The 18,533-nt window shown below is 33.4% G+C and overlaps 2 protein-coding genes across 2 annotated transcripts in view; one reads left to right on the plus strand and one right to left on the minus strand.

Moving 5' to 3' along the window:
• The first annotated feature begins 3,678 nt into the window (after positions 1-3,678).
• On the plus strand, positions 3,679-5,497 carry LOC120091537 (immune-associated nucleotide-binding protein 1-like). The gene is made up of 2 exons (XM_039049611.2): positions 3,679-3,949; positions 4,667-5,497. The coding sequence occupies exons 1-2, from the start codon at positions 3,757-3,759 to the stop codon at positions 5,359-5,361; spliced, it is 888 nt and encodes a 295-aa protein (XP_038905539.1). The 5' UTR covers positions 3,679-3,756; the 3' UTR covers positions 5,362-5,497.
• Positions 5,498-11,688: 6,191 nt separating this feature from the next.
• Positions 11,689-18,533, minus strand: part of LOC120090333 (selT-like protein) — a 34,221-nt gene continuing 27,376 nt past the window's right edge. The window contains exons 5-6 of the transcript XR_005485518.2: positions 17,624-18,130; positions 11,689-12,095 (exon numbers count right to left, since the gene is read on the minus strand). The gene's annotated coding sequence lies outside the window, so the exon portion shown is untranslated. The remainder of the gene's footprint in view (positions 12,096-17,623; positions 18,131-18,533) is intronic.

An 18,533-nucleotide genomic window follows, 5' to 3' on the forward strand; every position in this document is an offset into this window, starting at 1 on the left:
GACTATATTGTATTTGATGCAATATAAAAACTATAGGTTATAAGTTATATATGATATAACATATAGTTATGTATATATATGTATAATAAATTTGTTATTATATATATATAATATTTTTATTTATTAAAATTAAATTATATTATTTAGTTTAATTTTAATATTAAATTAAATTAAATGGAGGGAAATAACTTGCCTCCCCTTAATTCTCTCTACATCTCGTACGTGGAAGTTTTCTTCTTGGGGTTTCCTGACATTCTTCTTCTTTTTCCTAGAAAGATACAGAGAAGATAGTTTTACACAAAATAGTTCTATGGAAAAAAAAATTCTTTCCTTCTTCCTCTCAATAAAAATTCTCTTCTCTCTCAATAAAAATTCTCTTCTCTCTCAACCCAAAATCACCATAGCCCACACCTCTTAGATTCTCACTAATACTGAGGTTTCCAAGTGGTAGTGTTCATTTGGCCCATTTGGATTTCATTCGTGGTTTACATAGAGGAGAAGGATTCGTGAAGATTTTTTGAATCTTCAAAGGTAAGGGTTTTCTAAACCCCATTTGGTTTTATTTCTTTTGTATGTTGTATTGTCTTGATTCAAATGCATAATTTGTTTGTTTTTCTGTAAAATTAGAATTTTGTAAAAATTGGGATTTGGGCAGATCTGCTTTCACTCGAGGATCCCCTCACTAAGGTTTCTTCAAATGGTGCACCGACCCTCTTGGATGTCCATGAAGTGGGACCTCCACCATAACTTGGCATCCTCTGCTAGATGCATCGTCGTTAAAGTGATCTTTGACTCTTCAGTCGTTGTGTTCGTAGCTTTAAAATACTACTCCATATCAAAGATAAAATTTTCTAGCGCTTTCGCATCACAAGTCCCACATAAAGGCTTAGGCTTGAATTGGTCTACACCTCCAGCTGGGGCTTAATTTCACACTGCTCTCGTAGTGAGGTTAACTCTTGCACTAATGTCCGCAATCTCTGCCTGGACGACATCGAGGGTGGCTCAGAAGTCTTTGATAACTCAGTCACCATCTAAATTATCGCTTTCTGGGAGCTGTCTTTTCTTTGACACGCTTTTCTATAGGGACAACAGGACCCAATGAGCCATCCCCACACTCGAAAGTGCCAGTTCCCATAGCTTTTGCCTCTAGGGTCTCAATCCTTGTCAACAATTCCCTGACGGGCATCCAGTCTAAGTGGCCAGCCACTACGTCGATTTCATCGACCTTGTCAGAGATTTCTTGTAATCAAGTTTCCAGGAACTGAACCCGATCAGGAACTTCTGTTAGATAGAGCATTTGCTCTTCTATCTCAACCAACCGGTCAACATGGGACTTGCCCAACTATTTTGTAGTAGACATGATCACAACTTCTCAACTCCACGATCCGACTTGGCTCTGATACCAACTGTCACAATCGCATCCTCGTAAGGTTCTCGAGGCGAATGTGCGACACTTGTTCTCGCCCTCGAATAAGTCAGTCACTCCAAATCTGAATAGCTGATGGCACAATGGACATTTCTCACAACCTCCGCCCCCGTTCTTGAGAAAAAGTTTTAAAAAACGAATTTAGAGGAAAAGATTTTCGCAAACATTTGAAGACATGATTAAGCAATGAAAATTAGTCGTACAGCTAGAAAGCAATAAGCAACAACGCGACTTTATAACATACAACTCACGGCTATGAGGATATAATGATTAGCCTTCCCCCATATAGTGCATTCTGAACAAAAACACATCCGTCACCCTTGCATATGAAAATGGGCGAGCGGTCATACACTAAACAAAGTACATAGAAATTAAATTACCTAGCAAAAGGAAATGTAAAATGAAAACATCTGGATAAGCATAACCATGATACAAGGCATGTAAAAGCAATTGGAGGGTCAAATTTGAGACCAAAATTAGCTACTAATTTGCACACTTCAAAGGCTAGTTGAGGTCAAATCGTCAAACAATGCCCTATTCTTTGAGTATTCCTAAACATGTTGTTACACTATTACCACGTTGTGTCATGTCACACCTACAAGAATTAATTAAACTAATCATATCATATATATGTTGCACAATAATTTGTATTTTAAAATAATTATAATAAATCCTGGTTGAATAAAAAGGCAGCTACCTAGTGTTGCTCCCCAATCTGCGTGTTGTTAATGGAAAAAATCTATGTAATGAGTTGTATTAATCGTGTTCTCTATGATCTTATTTACTAACATTTTCAAATTATTCAACCTTAAAAAAATTGTTGTTTTTGTTTTCAGGTACGTGCATGAATATGTTTTCAATTCTACCTAATGTGTGAATTTGAAATAAGTTGAATTTATCTAACCTTCCCAATATCCCAACATGATAATTAACGTCCTACATGCAAAATAGAAATTTGTACATCGATATAGTGTTCACTTCAACAGATGTTGGATGCTGAATTTTATAATATAAATTTAGTAACTTTAAGCGTATTTAATGTAAAATTTTAATTATTTCAAATTTTATTATCGTAAATATGTGAAATTTCTACATCAACAGGGTTGTTATGAACTTATAATTGAACACTGACTTTAGTAATAATGTACTGAAAACCCCACTAATTTTATATTAGGTATAAAAATGAACGTTTGGTTCTATAAAATAATGTTAAACAATTAACGGATATACCCGATATATTTGCATTGAAAATTACATAGTAATTCATGCTTCATTATAAGTCCAATTAAATTTGAACACAAAAAGAAGATAATTATCTTAAATAATGTCACATGTATACATTATGAAATTACCATTTCATCGTTCAGAATCATTTCATCGAGTAAGTCTAGTTTGGTCAAATTGAGTCATAGAACAATTGAATCCAATATAAAAAAGCCCCAAAAAAATGAAGATCGAAGACATGAAGATTAAAAAATATCCTTCAAAAATACATATTAAAGATGATACAACCCAACAAAAATCAAATACGCTTCAAAAGAATCAAACGTTTCCCTCGTAATTCGAACTTCTTGTAATGCAATTTGATGAAGTTAAGAGTCGTTTAAGATAGTATTTTCCCTAAATATGTATTAGTAATTCTCAACTTGAATATTTTTTTAAAAAAGAAAAAAAAAGAGATCAAATATATGTATATATTATGGGGAGATATTTTTTTTCTTTTAATATATAATTAAGTAACGATTTTTTCTTTTAATATATAATTAAGTAACGATTAAGAAAGGTTTCGAGCCTCTAACTTGCGTGATCAGGTGGAATAGTCTACAAAATTATTTGAAAATCCTCATTATTTAACGTGTCTATCTTATAAGCATTTCCTCTCATTAGTTGTTATTCAGATTGAAACAATTTAGACTCTAAACACATACCATTATTAACCCAAAGACTATAATCTCAAACCCAATAGCTATATAACTAACCCAGCGCCGTGAAGAAACCCTATGTGATTTAAATTCTATCTATTCTTGGGATTCTTTTCTTTTCCCTTTTTTTTAGAGAAATTCGTTAATTATATATCTCATATACTCTATTTGGCTTTTGGATGTGTTTATGTCAGACAATCTCGGATGCTTAATTTTAGAATTTATACTTAGATAACTTGGAGTTTGGCTTGCATTTCAATTTAGTCATAAAAGTGACAGCGACAAGTAAGTTTTATGGTTGTATAAAAGGGAGTACATTATATTTTATTCACCGCAACATCATCCAATATAGGTTTTGAAATCTATCTTGAGTTGTGTGATTAATTATTATTTTAAATGTTAATTTAAATGGCAGGTCTTTATCCCCTAACTATGATGCTAATGGGTCGTACGGGGAATGGAAAAAGTGCAACTGGAAATACTATTCTTGGAAAGAAGACATTTATGTCAAAGAGAAGTTTTGAAGGCATTACAATTACTTCTGAGTTGAAAACATGCAAACGGATAGATGGGCAAGTAATAAATGTCATCGACACTCCCGGTAAGAAATAAATAATTTACTAATAAGTTTTGATTTAGTGCATTATAGTCTGTATTAATTTTTTTTCTCTCATTTTTAAACATTTTTGTTATATCGTTTGTTGTGTAATTGGCGTGCAGGGGAGAAAACCTTTGATGCGGATGCATTTAATTATGACTCTTTTTTAATATTGTGTTAAAATACTAATATAATTTTTAAATTTTCAATTGTCTAATTTTAAGATAGGTTATCTCGATAAATCTACAATAAAAATTTTAAAATTTAGTCTATATTATAAGAATATGTCTACCTAATATATTTTCTTACATGAAAATTATTATTAATATTTAATATTTTTTATAAACTTTAGTTTTGAATGATTGAATTAAAAGTTTGTTGAAAATACAAGGATTGAATTTAAGAATTATTGAAATAAACCCAAAATACATGAACAAAGATAGTATGTATTAATTCAAATCAATTTATTGATGATTTAAATATATTTTCAAAGTTTGATTTATTTGGTACTTTTAAATTGCTTTTGTTTATCCATAAATTTTAAGTTTTATTATTTTAGTTCATGTACTCTCATAAATTTTTATAATTTATCTAAATCAAGAACAAAAATTGAAAAGAATCATAAAAAAGACCTTAAAAACCCAAAAATAATGAAATAACAAAATCTTATTAACTATAAAGCTCTCAATCTAATGCATGCATTTAAAAAAAATTGTACAGGTCTATTCGATTTATCCCATGGAATAGAACACTCCACGAGGGAAATAATGAAATGTTTGGAATTAGTAAAGGAAGGCATTCATGCTATTCTGATGGTTTTCTCAACGAAAAATCGATTCACTCAAGAAGAAGAAGCCACCTTCAAAACTCTACAAAATTTATTCGGATCTAAGATTGTGGATTACACTATTGTAGTCTTCACGGGAGGCGACGAATTCGCTGACGACGACGACGACGACGACAAAGGCGGCACCTTTGACGATTACTTGCTTGGTTGTCCTGTGGCTTTAAAGGATATTCTAGCCGCTTGCAAAGGACGGTATGTACTTTTTGACAACAAAACGAGGAGTGGAACAAAGAAGACTGAACAAGTGAATAAGCTTTTAGATTTGGTGAAAGAAGTAATAGACCAAAATGGAGGGCAATCCTTTACACATAGCTTGTTTCTTACTAGCAAGTTTGAGGAAAAGGTAGAAGTAATAAAAAGCACACTTGAGAAGCAAATAGAAGAAGAAAGAGAAGCAAGGCGTAAAGCGGAACAAAGATTTGAAGAGACGCGAAAACAATATGGGAATGATATTAAAAAACTCTCTCAGATGCAGCAGCAGTTGCTAGAGTTATATAGAAAACAACAAGAATTGCTAGCAAGGCCACCTCCAAGTCAACCAATTGCGCTGGTCTGTACGATTGTTTGACTTGAAATCATACTGTTATAATAAAATTATGAAACTACGTGAATAAGTATATATTATTGTGTGTGTATATGTTATTGCAGAATATATGTGGTAATAATGGCTGAATAAATTAGAAAAAAAAACTTTGCTAATTAAACACTGATTAGTTCTACTGATTTTTCATATATGTGGTATATTCTCCGTGACTATTGAATAAATAATAGAAATAAAAATTAAAAAATTAAAAAAAACTATAAGGACGGTATATGGGAATTTTGTTAAACCATAGGATTATATTCTAATTATAAATCATATAAGGACTAAATTCTAACTTTCTCCAAATTATGGGAACCAAAATTTGCAATGTAATTTTCTTTTTTCTTTCGAATTTAAGAGAATGTGTGGAGTTGAAGGGTATTCAAATTTCTAACTTCTTAAACGAAGGTATATGACCTTAACTAGTTGAGTTATATACTTTCTTTAAATAAATACGGTTGTATAAAGTTGATTTAAAGAAAAAGATGAGGCTACAATGTTGATTTAAAACTAATATCAAAGCTCTGCACTAAATTTTTCAATTTCCAACTTGTAAACCCACTCTTCCTCTTTCACACAACTCTCACTCCTTTCACTCACAACCTTCCCCATTTTTCTCTCTCATTCTTCACCATCTTCTCCTTTCTCTCTCAACCTTCACCATTTTCTCATTTCTCTCTCAACCACATCAGTCTTCCACTCCTTTCTCTCTCAACCACGCCTTCGCCACTCGAAGTTCGTCAGATATGATTGTCGACCATCGTCTAGTCCGTCCGATTCTTCCAGATCTGATCATTGGCCACCGCAGCCTGTCCGCTCATCTAGATCCGATAGTTTCAGGCCATCAAGCTTGTCCAGGTCCATCATGCTCGTCACATGCGTCCACGTATCATTCAGATCCGAGAGCTCCCGTCACGTATTGTCCAGATCCAAGAGCTTCATTCATACCCATCACGCTTGTCCACATTGTCGTCCAGATCTAAGTTCATTCCCAGACCTTAGTTCGTTCCATCAACATCTGAGTTCTGGTGTGATGTGTAGGTTCTTTCCGTAGCTAACAACATCATTTTCCCTCTATTTGGTGAGTTTCAACACTTACCCATTTTTCAACCTTTTTGGCCTTAACAAAATTTCAATGCCTGGTATTAGCAACAACCAATGTGCTAGCAAAAATTTTGGCTAATTTTATTATGAAGGATTTGGCCTTCCTACTGAAAAACCAGACGATGATGTCATTGATAAAAAAAAAATGACCAAGACGTGAGTGGAATTGGCACGGAAGAGGGTGCAGTTATGATAAATTAAGAAATGTCCAAAGCTGGATATGTTGAAATGTAATTTAAAATAATATAAATAATTTGAAAATTTTTAAATCAGAATATATAATATTTACGTTTTTTGTAAATATTATTTTTTAAACGTATCAAAAATGTTATAAACATATTATATTAATATACATATGAATTCTATATTATATTAAATCTAATTTAAATTTACACTGTTATAATACTATAAATACATTTTTAACATGTTAAAAATGTTATAATATGTTATAATATTATATAAAAAAATTTTAGTTAAATCAATTTAATTTATGTCATTTCTCTCTCCACAGTCTTTCTCCCTTCCAAACTTTGTTAAGTAATAAACAAAAAATGTCCTAGTAATTCAGTTAGGTATGTCTTCAAACTTTTTCTATAAATGAATTGCTATAGCTATTACGTAGTTATGGTAGTCATAAAATTATTTTGGGTTTGTAATTAATGTGATAGAAGACTTTAATGAATGTATTGAAAATAATATTGATGATAAGTCGTATCTAATTTTAATATTGGAACATGTGACTTATAAATAGTTTTGTTGTTTATAAGTTCATGACTTCATATTTTTAGTTTTCTCTTTGGCTTTGACATCAAGTTTCTATTTTTTTGCTTGGGTTGTTAAATTATTTGTGGCTTCTATTGATAATATTAGTTGTTTGGTACTTGGTAGTCATTGGTTTGTTGAGAAAGAGAGTTGTTGTTATGTTAATGTCTTGTTAGTGAGTTTTGTTATGGTTAGAAGTCATGTTGTTTTTGAATTTATAATTAGTGTATTGGAAGACTTTAATAAACATATGGAAGATAATGTTGGTGATAAGTTGTCTTTAATTTTGATATTGGAACATGTGGCTTATAAATAGTTTTATTGTTGATAAGTTCATGGCTTCACATTTCTAATTTTGTCTCTGATTTTTATATCAAATTTTTATTTCCATTTTTGGGTCGTTAAATTGTTAAATGATTCATAGCTTAAATTGTTAAATCGTTCATGGCTACTATAGCCCAACTTTGTATTAGCGTCTTTTCTCTTAGATTTGACAAGCTTAATTGTTTGGTTTCATAAAAATTGTTTATGGTTTTCATTAAGTCGTTTGTGTTTATAAGTTTATAATTTTTCCTAAAGAAATGAAGAAGAAATTTTAAATATCTCAGTTAGTGAAAACATCATGTTAAATAATCTATTAAACTTTTGCAGTGATGTTTATTTTTTAACCATAGTTCTCAATATGCTAAGAAAATGCATGGTTTTTCAAGAAAAACCTCCAGATTGATAGAATTTTGTTAGTATGATGAGATTCAGTTGCATGATTATTTTAGTTTTATTCCTTTTTTTTTTTAGATGTATCTATATGACTCTCCAAAGTAGACAACCAACTCCCTTGATCTTCAGACTTTAGAGCTTTATATATTTATTCGTCAATACAACTTGTTGATAGGTTAGATAAATAATTTGTCACTTTCTTTGTTGTGAATTAGTTAATTTTTGTGTTTGTTTATAGTTAAGTGGTAAATATAATAACAATTAAGATTTTATTTTGTGCATGTACCGATAAAAGAAAATTATTATTGATTTGCATGTGCGTAAGCAAAAAAAACCGTATATTTATTTTTATTTTTTCAATTACAAAACCATGATAGACGTTTAATAATGGATAGTTATTAATAAAAAAAAAAAAGGTAAAAACCCGACATTGAAAATGATATTCAATGTCAGTTGAAAATCGACAATGAAAATAGTATTCAATGTCGGTTGAGAACTGACATTGAAGATAATTGACATTGAAATCTTGGTCATCTATAATGTTGGTTTTAAACCGACATAAAATACCTTTTATAACACGATCTTTGGTGTCGGTTTTCAACCGACATTGTATCCCTTTAATGTCAGTTTTAAACCGACATTAAAGATGTAATACCCTAACCCCTAATTTGGAAGGCATGAGGAAATATAATTAAATTATGAGGAATTTAGATGCGAAAAATCCAAGATAAATGAATTAAGTATGAAATAACACAATGGTTTAAGTATTGTCTACGTGTTGCGAAGGACATGTGGTGATGGAAACGTTGGACCAAACAACTGTCCTACGCGTGATGCCAAGAGAGATTGGAGAGAGCAGTTTGAGCGAGAAAATGGGAGAGAGCGAGATTGGAGAGAGCAGTTTGAGCAAGAGAATGGGAGAGAGCGAGAGTTTGAGCGAGAAAGTAGGAGAGAGCGAGAACCACGAGAGCAAATCCAGCGAGAAAGTTGGAAAGAGCGAGAGCCACGAGAGCGAAACCAGCAAGATTGGGACAGATGGATGCATTTGAAGAGAATTGGATGCGTTCACTAGTAATTTGGATAAATAAATCAGAAATTAAGCAGATGAAGTGGCAAAAGGAGATTATATGCAGGAAGATTTTTATCAACTTAAGTAGGTCGTGTACGGTTGAGATTACATGCAAATTAAGATAATTTTGGTTGGCAAACCCAGAATTAGACAACTCAAAGCTCAGTTAGCCAGAGTTAGCGTGGGCAGTCTAAGGAAGAGTCATTTGTATGGTGAGTTGTCGTGAGGAAAGAGGCTGGGAACGGCTATAAATAGGAGGCCTCGACATGAAGGTTAAACTCATTTCAGACAATTTCAGTAGTAAAAATCCTAAGTAGAGAGTGAGCATTTAGTGGGAAAGCTGTCGTTGGTGGTGGAGACAAGGAATTCGAAGGAGGTGCTGCGCAGATTCATATTCTGTTTGAGTAGGGAAGATATTTACAAGTAAATTGCATTAGGAGGATTTGCTGACGGTGAGTGTTATATAGCTTTGATAATTAAAGCATATGATGAGTGTTTATATAGCTTTGATAATGGATGCATATTGTAAGTATTTATAGCTTTGATATATGAATATATGCGTATGTAAATACAAAATACATGCTTTTGATGATATAATGATCTACATGATATTATTTATGTAATGACTATGGAAACTGGAATTATACCCGGGATATAGTTAGCATGCTTAACAAAAGGTGCTTGGCGGGAAAATATAGTCGGCCTCGGTCGGCGGGAAATAATAGTCGGCTTCGGTCGGCGGGAAATAATAGTTGGTGACGACCGGTGGGAAATATAGCCAAGTACCTAAGCATGACTAGCGGGATAAAGAAATAGTCGGTGTGCACACTAGCGGGAAATGGGTCATAGGAGGTTTCCATAGGTGATTGTGATGATTGATGATGATGTTATATGCCTGTCACGTGTAGCATGGGAATAAAGGTTACTGATTCCATGACTATATCTATGACCATGCATAAGTTATACTGTGAGTATTATCATGAGATTGATTTTCCAAAAACGATGATTTGCAAAGTGATTTCTGTCTTAAAAGAACCACTCACTGGGCTTAGTAGCTCACATTCTTCAAAATGTTTTTTTATATCCCCACCCCTTCCCCCCCGAGCGTTCGAGGAAGAGTCCATCACCCATCACCACCATCTCAAGATTTGGTAAACTAAATCTACTTATGTGTATAGAGGGATAGGGGGAATACTGTAAACTTATTAAAATTTGTAATAAATATGGGGGGAAATATTGAACATGAGTATTGTCTTAGGATGCTATTAGTTACCCTCACGCTCCCTTCCCGGTCTTGGGGTTTAAGGCTTGGGAGGGGGTGTGACAATAGACCTTTTATAACACGATCTTTGATGTCGGTTTTCAACCGATATTGTATCCCTATAATGTCAATTTTAAATCGACATTAAAGCCCGATTTTGTAGTATTGGTGATGTTAGAGTATTAAATAGTGATGTTCAAGTTTTTTAATATTTGATATTAATGTTATATCATTTTGTATTATGTTAATTAGTTATAGGTAAAAGCCCATTAAGCTCATTTCAATTCTTATATTTAAGTTTCCTTATGTCATTGTAATTGTTTGAGTTATGGTTTGTGATGTTAGAGTATTATATAGCAGTGTTCTAGTATTTTAGTATTTAATATTAATATTATATCATTTTGTATTATGTTAATTAGTTGTAGGTAAAAGTTCATTGAACTCATTTCAATTATTATATTTAAGTTTTCTTATCTCATTGTAATAGTTTGAAAAATCCTAACGACATTTATCCAAAATATCTCTATCTTTTCTCCGATTGCCTTTATCTCTCTCTAAAATTTTAAGAAATAGGTAAATGTGAGATTATTATTAATAGAAAGAAAAAATAACATTACAAGAAAAACCGTATTATTGCTTTTGAAATGTCAAATTCTAATACAGTTAACACATTTGAAAATGTCAAAAAAATCACTGCCAATAATAATATATCTAAAATGTGACAAAAAGAGAAGCGTCCAAATGGTAATTTATTGACATAGTTAAATTGTCATGTGTATAAATTCTTGTCAATTATTATGTATTGTTTTTATTGGAACTACTTGGTTTAAATACGTCAAATGTGTTTTTATAATGACCCTAAAAGAATGTCAATTTAATTAGCTTTTTACGCATTTAGCTAGTCATGTTTTATGTGATTTTTTTTAATTATAATAGATGTTTCCCTAGATTATCTTGAGTTTTCAGCATTGTGTTCCAATAATTTTATATAGTGAGGAGGATAGAGTTTCATCAAGCAAATGAACAATATACATTCTCATGATATATCAACTACATTTTCACTGATAACTTTAACAAAGTTCATATCTTCAAGAATACCACATTATCAACTTTTGATGAACAATTTCAAAATTATAAGAATGATTAATATCCACAAACTGTTCCAAAACTACAAAATTTATTAATCTCATATGAACAATTGCATACTTATTAATCCCACGTAAACGATTAAAAAATGATAAGAATTTAATCCATTTTGAACCATTTCAACATGACAAACTTTTATCTCCAAAATGACAAACTTTTTTGTCAATTTAACCATTCATATTTTTTTAAAAAAAAGTTACACAAAAAAAAATGGATCTTTCATGTTGTCATCATAAAAAATTCACACTAATAATTACAATTTTTTAAAACTAATAATATTACTGATCATCAATGTCATCCTTGTTAGTCTTAATAATGTAGGTAAGCCAACAAGAAAAATCATCAATCCAACATAGCAAAATACAAATCGACAAAATATGTTTGACCAAAGAATGGACCACCTTATTACAACATCTAGAACATAACTCAATTCTATCACATTTAATTTATTTAAGAGATAATACACTTCAACCTAAGTAACTCAAAAGGGGGGAGAGAGAAGGAAAGGGATTTGAGAGATTTAACCATGCTCTCAGCATCAAATTCAAGCCCAATATCTCCATAGCCAATCTCCTCACGCCAGCCGCAGACCCACTAACAGAGCAAAAACTTCTCCCGCTTCAGCTTCAAAATACCCACGACGGAAGACAACCTGAGCAGCTACCACCTCACCGACAAACAGTTGCACATTAGTCATTCATCATATGTAGGATCCAAAAATTCAATTCACTCTATTTATGAAGGTTAAGAAATAGGTATGAAATAAACTTTACATTCTGTTACAATTACTTTGTAAAATCCTATATAAAGAATCCTAGTTAGAATCTTCAATACATAGAAAATAAGAAGAGATTTATAGCTACTCATCTATTATTGTACTTCCAATCTCTGTAAGAAATAAAGTTGTTCCAGCCCGTGGATGTAGGCCTTGCCGAACCACGTTAAACCCTATTGTGATTCTTCTTTCTCTCTTTACACTTCTTTCACTTATCAAACTTCATCTTCTTCATCAGATTTCTCAAGAAATTTGCACAGAGTTTTCTCTCTCTTTTCTTTCTTTCTCTCTCAAGCTCTCTCTAACCTGAAGGGACAAAATAGAAGTGTTAGTCACACTGAAAGCAATTTGATAGAGGTGAGTGGGTCAGATTGATCACAGTCATCAAAGTGTAAGGCTGGATTAAAATTTCACGTGGATTGTGATTTTAGCCATTTGATTCTGAAACCAGTAGTTTCTAGCTCATGATGTGGTTTCATTTCTTCATTTTTTGGGCCTCAGTGGATTGTTGACAAACCCAACAAATTGGTATCAGAGCTTGCAAGAACAAGGGAAAGATCAGTCAAGAATTCAAGAAAGTTAATCTCTGACAGTGTACTTAGACAAGTTATTGATCAAGATATAGCATTCAAGATGTGGACAAAGTTGCAATCTTCTCAAGTTGTGACTACTAAGGAGCCTACTGAAGGAGACCTTTGGCACAAAAGACTCTCACACATTAGTGCCAAAGGCTTCCAAGCTCTAGCCAAACAAGGGATCCTACCAAAAGGGGTTCATCAAAACCTATCTTTTTGTGAACATTGTGTGATAGGAAAGGCAACTAGGCAGAGCTTTGTTAAGGCTCAACACACAACTAAAGCCATCTTTGACTATGTGCATTCAGACCTATGGATATTTTCTAACTTAAAACTAAAGATATTTTCTTAAACGGTGTCAGGTATTTCCTAACTTTTGTTGATCACTTAGGAAATTTTGGATATATTTTCTTAAAACTAAAGATATGGTGTTTGAGAAATTAAAAGAATGGAAGGTTATGGTTGAAAAATAGACTAATTGTCAAATTAGATGCCTTAGAATAGATAATGGACTTGAATTTTATGCAGAAGAATTCAATGTTTTTTTTGTAGACAATAGTGAATAGTTAGACACAGAACTGTGAGATACACACCTCAACAAAATGGAGTGGCAAAGAGGCTGAACTGAACTATCCTTAAAAGGGCTAGGAGTCTCTTATCAGATGTTGTCCTACCAGAGAAATTTTAGGCTGAAGCAGCCTTCTAATGGGGATGATGCCCTAAAGTCTCGTGTCCTGTAGTTTGTAAATAGTTTGTACAAACGCTTGAGATGTATAATATATTATATTTACTTCACTTCTTGACTTTACACATTTAGATGTTTTATTTTCTTTACCACAAACCAATAAACTAAAATCCATGGTTGTCTTTATGTAACTTACGCATGTATGTGGTGACATACAAGTGGATCATGTCTTAAGTGATAACCAAAATGGTCTGTAGTATATGGATATAAGAAGGAAACCCTATCATGGTAACGCTACGGATACGACTCGCTTTGTGGAATAGTTACAAGTATTGTAACTTGTCACATATGGTCTGATCTTGATCATTCGTGTAAGGGATATGCGAGCGGGGGCATCCTATACAAAGAGTTTGTATAAGACCTGACCACGAAGAGTTAACGTCTCGTTATATAACTCCATTCATGACAGATACTTCACTTCACTAGGATGAATATAAGTAACATGACCTCAATCTTGAGTGAGTTGGGAACTCCTGCCATTGAGGGTAATCCTTTAATTTGCATGGGTGCGAGTGGTCAGGCTGCCGACTCAAACCTACCACTTTGAGGATTCGTCTGATTTGGGAGTTGGGAACTCAACTATACAAGATAGAATTCACCCCTTCCCCGAAACAGGGGTAAGTAGATAGATAACTCCCTTAAGCTGATCCCAAGGCTTGAATGATGTGGCGCCATACACCTTCTCTTGGCTCGATAGGTGTTCACACATAGTAGAACTATGTTGTATTGTTCACTAGAGGGATCAGTGATACTTAAGGAGTGAGATGTAACTACAGGGGAAAAACGGTAAATTGGCCCAGCTATACTTACGAGCATCTGTGAAGGGTTATCGTACTCATGATTGGTTATATCCAATGAACACAGAAATATATCTGTGGTAAGAAGAGTTCGGTTGTCGATCTTTAGTGGAATGTCTGGCAGTTAACGGATGGTGGATCTCGTGGCTAAAGAGTTTAGTAAGCTATTCACGTGCCGTTGGAGCTTCGAGCCATAGGTCCATAAGGTCCTCTTGGTAGCTTGGATACAAGTTGAGAATCAGTTTTTGGGTCAGTTTGAAATGTTCAAATTTACAAGAGGGAGTTCGATTATATATGATATAATTGAACTGGTTAATTATATATGATATGATTGACTAAATGTATGAGATACATTAATTTGGAGGAAATTGGATATAAATATGATTTATATCAAATAGAGGAGAAAACACTATGGTTGATATATTATATCAAACTATAGGTTATGAATATAATATGATTATATGTATCATTTTATTCATTGGATAGTTATGAGATAATTGTCAGGCGTTTTCTCCGAATTCATGCATTAGTGGGAAATTCAATTTAGTTTTCGTAACTGAAGAATAAAATGAAAATGGTTTTCGTTTTGCAAAAGAAATATGCATAATTGCTCACGGTGTGACTGCATTTGATCGCATAGTACTTGAGAGCCTATATGATAGTGCATTGTGTTTACTAAACGATCACACACCCACATGCACATTTACTAAACAACCGTTTACCATTTCCTAAACGATCACTTAACGCCCGAGCCTAACTAAACGATCGTATAGACGATCACCCAATTTTTCCTACACGTTTGTGTACCTTGCCTAAACGATCAAGCACCCGACTATATGATGGACTTTCCTTTCTCCCACTTGCTTGATCTTTTGTACACGATTGCCTTTTCTCCCTACCTCTACCAAATTCGAACAAATCCCACCTTTTGGATTCTCATTCCGAGAATACTGAGGGCTCCGAATGGTGGTGTTGTTCTTGTTTCCTAGTGTTCGTGCAAAGCTGTTCGTGGTACATGATTGGAGGTGCTGAACGATTGCCTGACGTTCTAGAGAGAGTGCAAGGAGTCCGTTCGTGTGAGAGCGAGTTTTTGTTCTGAAGAAAGTCATCAATTGTAAGTCCTCGTTATCTTGTATTTTATTCTTTAAGCATGCCAGTAATTTAGTGTTATATAATGCATATCTGTATATGTGAATGTATATGTGGAAATTTCGTCACAATGAATTGGAAAGATCCTCTTTCGCTCATAGGTACTCTTGTATAAGAGTTCATTTATTATACAGTTTACACACTTAACAGGTGCCCTCATGCTTCTTTAGACTTGCTCACTCCATAATAAAAATGGACCAATCACCCACCTAACCTCAGTAACCTAAGGATTTTTGGTGTATTGGTTTTGTACATTAGAGTAAGGGAAAGTTAAATGCCCGAGCAGTAAAATATATGTTTATGGGGTTCACTGAAGGAGCGAAAGGTTTTAGACTATGGCATTCAACTAAGAAGAAGTGTTAAAAAGTAGAGAGGTTATTTTCAGGGAAACAGAAATGTTTATGCAAAAATCAAATACCCCTGAACAAACACCTCAAGAGCAGACTGAAACAATTGAGGTGGAACACTCACGTCTACTATAGATCCCTCAAGCTCAAATTCTAATAATACCAATGGCCAGTTGCCTCGTTATGAAGAAGAAGAAGAAAAAGAGGCAACCTCTAACACTGAGCAAAAGGGACCAGATCTAAGGGGTTATACCCTAGCTAGAGATAGGCAAAGAAGAACTATTGTTCCACCTTTAAGATATGATGACTACATCAACTTAGCTCTAAATGCCTCAGAACAGGATAATGACTCATAATCCTCTACTTTTGAAGAGGCAGTAAGTTGTGCAAAAGCAAGGAAGTGGATAGAAGCAATGAATGATGAGATTGAGTCCCTAATGAGAAATGACACATGAGACCTAGTTCCTTTACCTAAAGGGAGCAAATTTATTGCATACAAGTAGGTGTACAAGTTTAAAGAGGGTATCCCTAATGTTCAATAACTTAGGTATAAAGCTAGACTGGTTGCAAAGGAGTTTTCCCCTGTAGTCAAACAAACTTCAATCAAATTACTTCTATTTATAGTGGCATAACAGAACCTGGAGCTTGATCAACTTGATGTCAAAACAGCTTTCCTTCATGGTTTTCTAGATGAAACCATTTATATGTGGCAATCTAAAGGCTATATAGTCAGTGGGAAAGAAGATTATTATTGTCTGCTAAAGAGGTCTATCTATGGACTTAAGCAGTCTCCTAAGTGTTGGAACAGAAGATTCAATGAATTCATACAAAAGAATAGTATTAAAAGTTCCTATGACAGTTGTGCTTATATAAACACTAAAACCTACACAAATCCTGTCTATCTGCTCCTATATGTAGATGATATGCTGCTATCAGGAACTAGCATGAAAGATTTAAAACAAGTCAAAGATCTATTGAAATCCGAGTTTGAAATGAAATATATGGGAAGTGCAAACAGAATACTTGGCATAGATATCAAAAGAAACAAAACAGCACACAAACTATGCATAGATCAAGCACAATATTGTGAGAAATTAATCAAAAAGTATCATATGACTGAGGCAAAAATAGTTAGCACACCTATAGCACATCATTTCAAACTGTCATCAGAGAATTCACCCAAAGAAACAGATGTTGAGCATCTAAAGCTAATGTCTACAATTCCTTACTCCCAAGTTGTGGGAAGTCTTATGTATCTAATGATTTTTACAAGGCCAGATATTGCATATGCTACTAGTTTGGTCAGTAGGTACATGACCAACCCTGGAAAAAGGCATTGGGAAGCTACTAAATAGATTATGAGGTATCTAAAGAGTACTGTGAGTGCCATACTACTATATCAATAGTTTTTTGATATTGAACCAGAGTTAATTGGCTTTGTTGATTCAGACTATGCAGGGGACCTAGATAAAAGAAGGTCTTTATCCAAGTATATCTTCCTATATGGAAGTTATATTCTAAGTTGGAAGGCTACATTACAATCAGTGGTAGTGCTTTCTACCACTGAGACTGAATTTATTGCCCTATCATAAGCTGTGAAAAAAGGCCTATGGCTTAAAGGGTTACTACTAGATTTCGGTATAAAATAGAACACAGTGAAGATCTATTGTGATAATCAAAGCACCATGCATCCATCTAAACATGGTCAATATCACATTAGAACAAAGCATATATATGTTAAATATCACTTCATACGTGAACAGATTGAAGAAAAGAAGATTGAGTTTTAAAGATACATACCTCGGACAATACCTCTGACATGCTGACCAAAGGCGTGACCCAGCTCAAACTTCAAAAATTTCTTAACATCATCGAGTTTGAACTGAAAGACAAAGGATGAAACAAAAGAGTTAGCAAAGAGGAGCTGAATCTAATTAAAGTTCATTTCAAGGTGGAGATTTGTTAAGAAATGTGTATGAAATAAACTTTACATTCTGTTACAACTACTTTGTAAAATCCTATATAAAGGATCCTAGCTAGAATCTTCAATACATAGAAAACAAGAAAAGATTTATAGTTACTCATCTGTTGTTGTACTTCAAATCTCTACAGGAAATAAAGTTGTTCCAGCTCCTCCGTGGATGTAGGCCACTGTTGCCGAACCACGTTAAACCCTGTTGTTATTCTTCTTCCTCTCTTTACATTTCTTGCACTTATCAAACTTCATCTTCTTCATCAGATTTCTCAAGAAATTTGCACAGGATTTTCTCTTTATTTTCTTTCTTTCTCTCTTGAGCTCTCTTTAATCTGAAGGAACAAAATGAAAGTGCTAGTCACAGTGAAAGCAATTTGATAGAGATGAGTGGATCAGATTGATCACAACCATCAACGTGTAAAGTTGGATTAAAATTTCACGTGGATTGTGCTTTTAGCCATCTGATTCTGAAACTAGTGGTTTCTAGCTCATGGTGTGATTTCATTTCTTGATTTTTTTGGGCCTCAGTGGATTGTTGGCAAGCCCAACAGTGAATTATTACAACATCCAAAGATAAATTGAGGGAGCATTTTGAAATGAAAGGTGCGAGAATTGCAAAAAGAATTTTAGGGATATATAGATATTAGGAGTGATTCACAAGGTAAAAGTAGAAAGACTTTTTTTTTTTTTTTTGTTAAATAAAATTAAAAAGACTAAATTTCATATGTCTAAAAT

Source organism: Benincasa hispida, chromosome 11 (assembly GCF_027475165.1).
Source record: "Benincasa hispida cultivar pf3 chromosome 11, pf3_genome.v1.1, whole genome shotgun sequence".
In the NCBI taxonomy this organism is placed as follows: domain Eukaryota; kingdom Viridiplantae; phylum Streptophyta; class Magnoliopsida; order Cucurbitales; family Cucurbitaceae; genus Benincasa; species Benincasa hispida.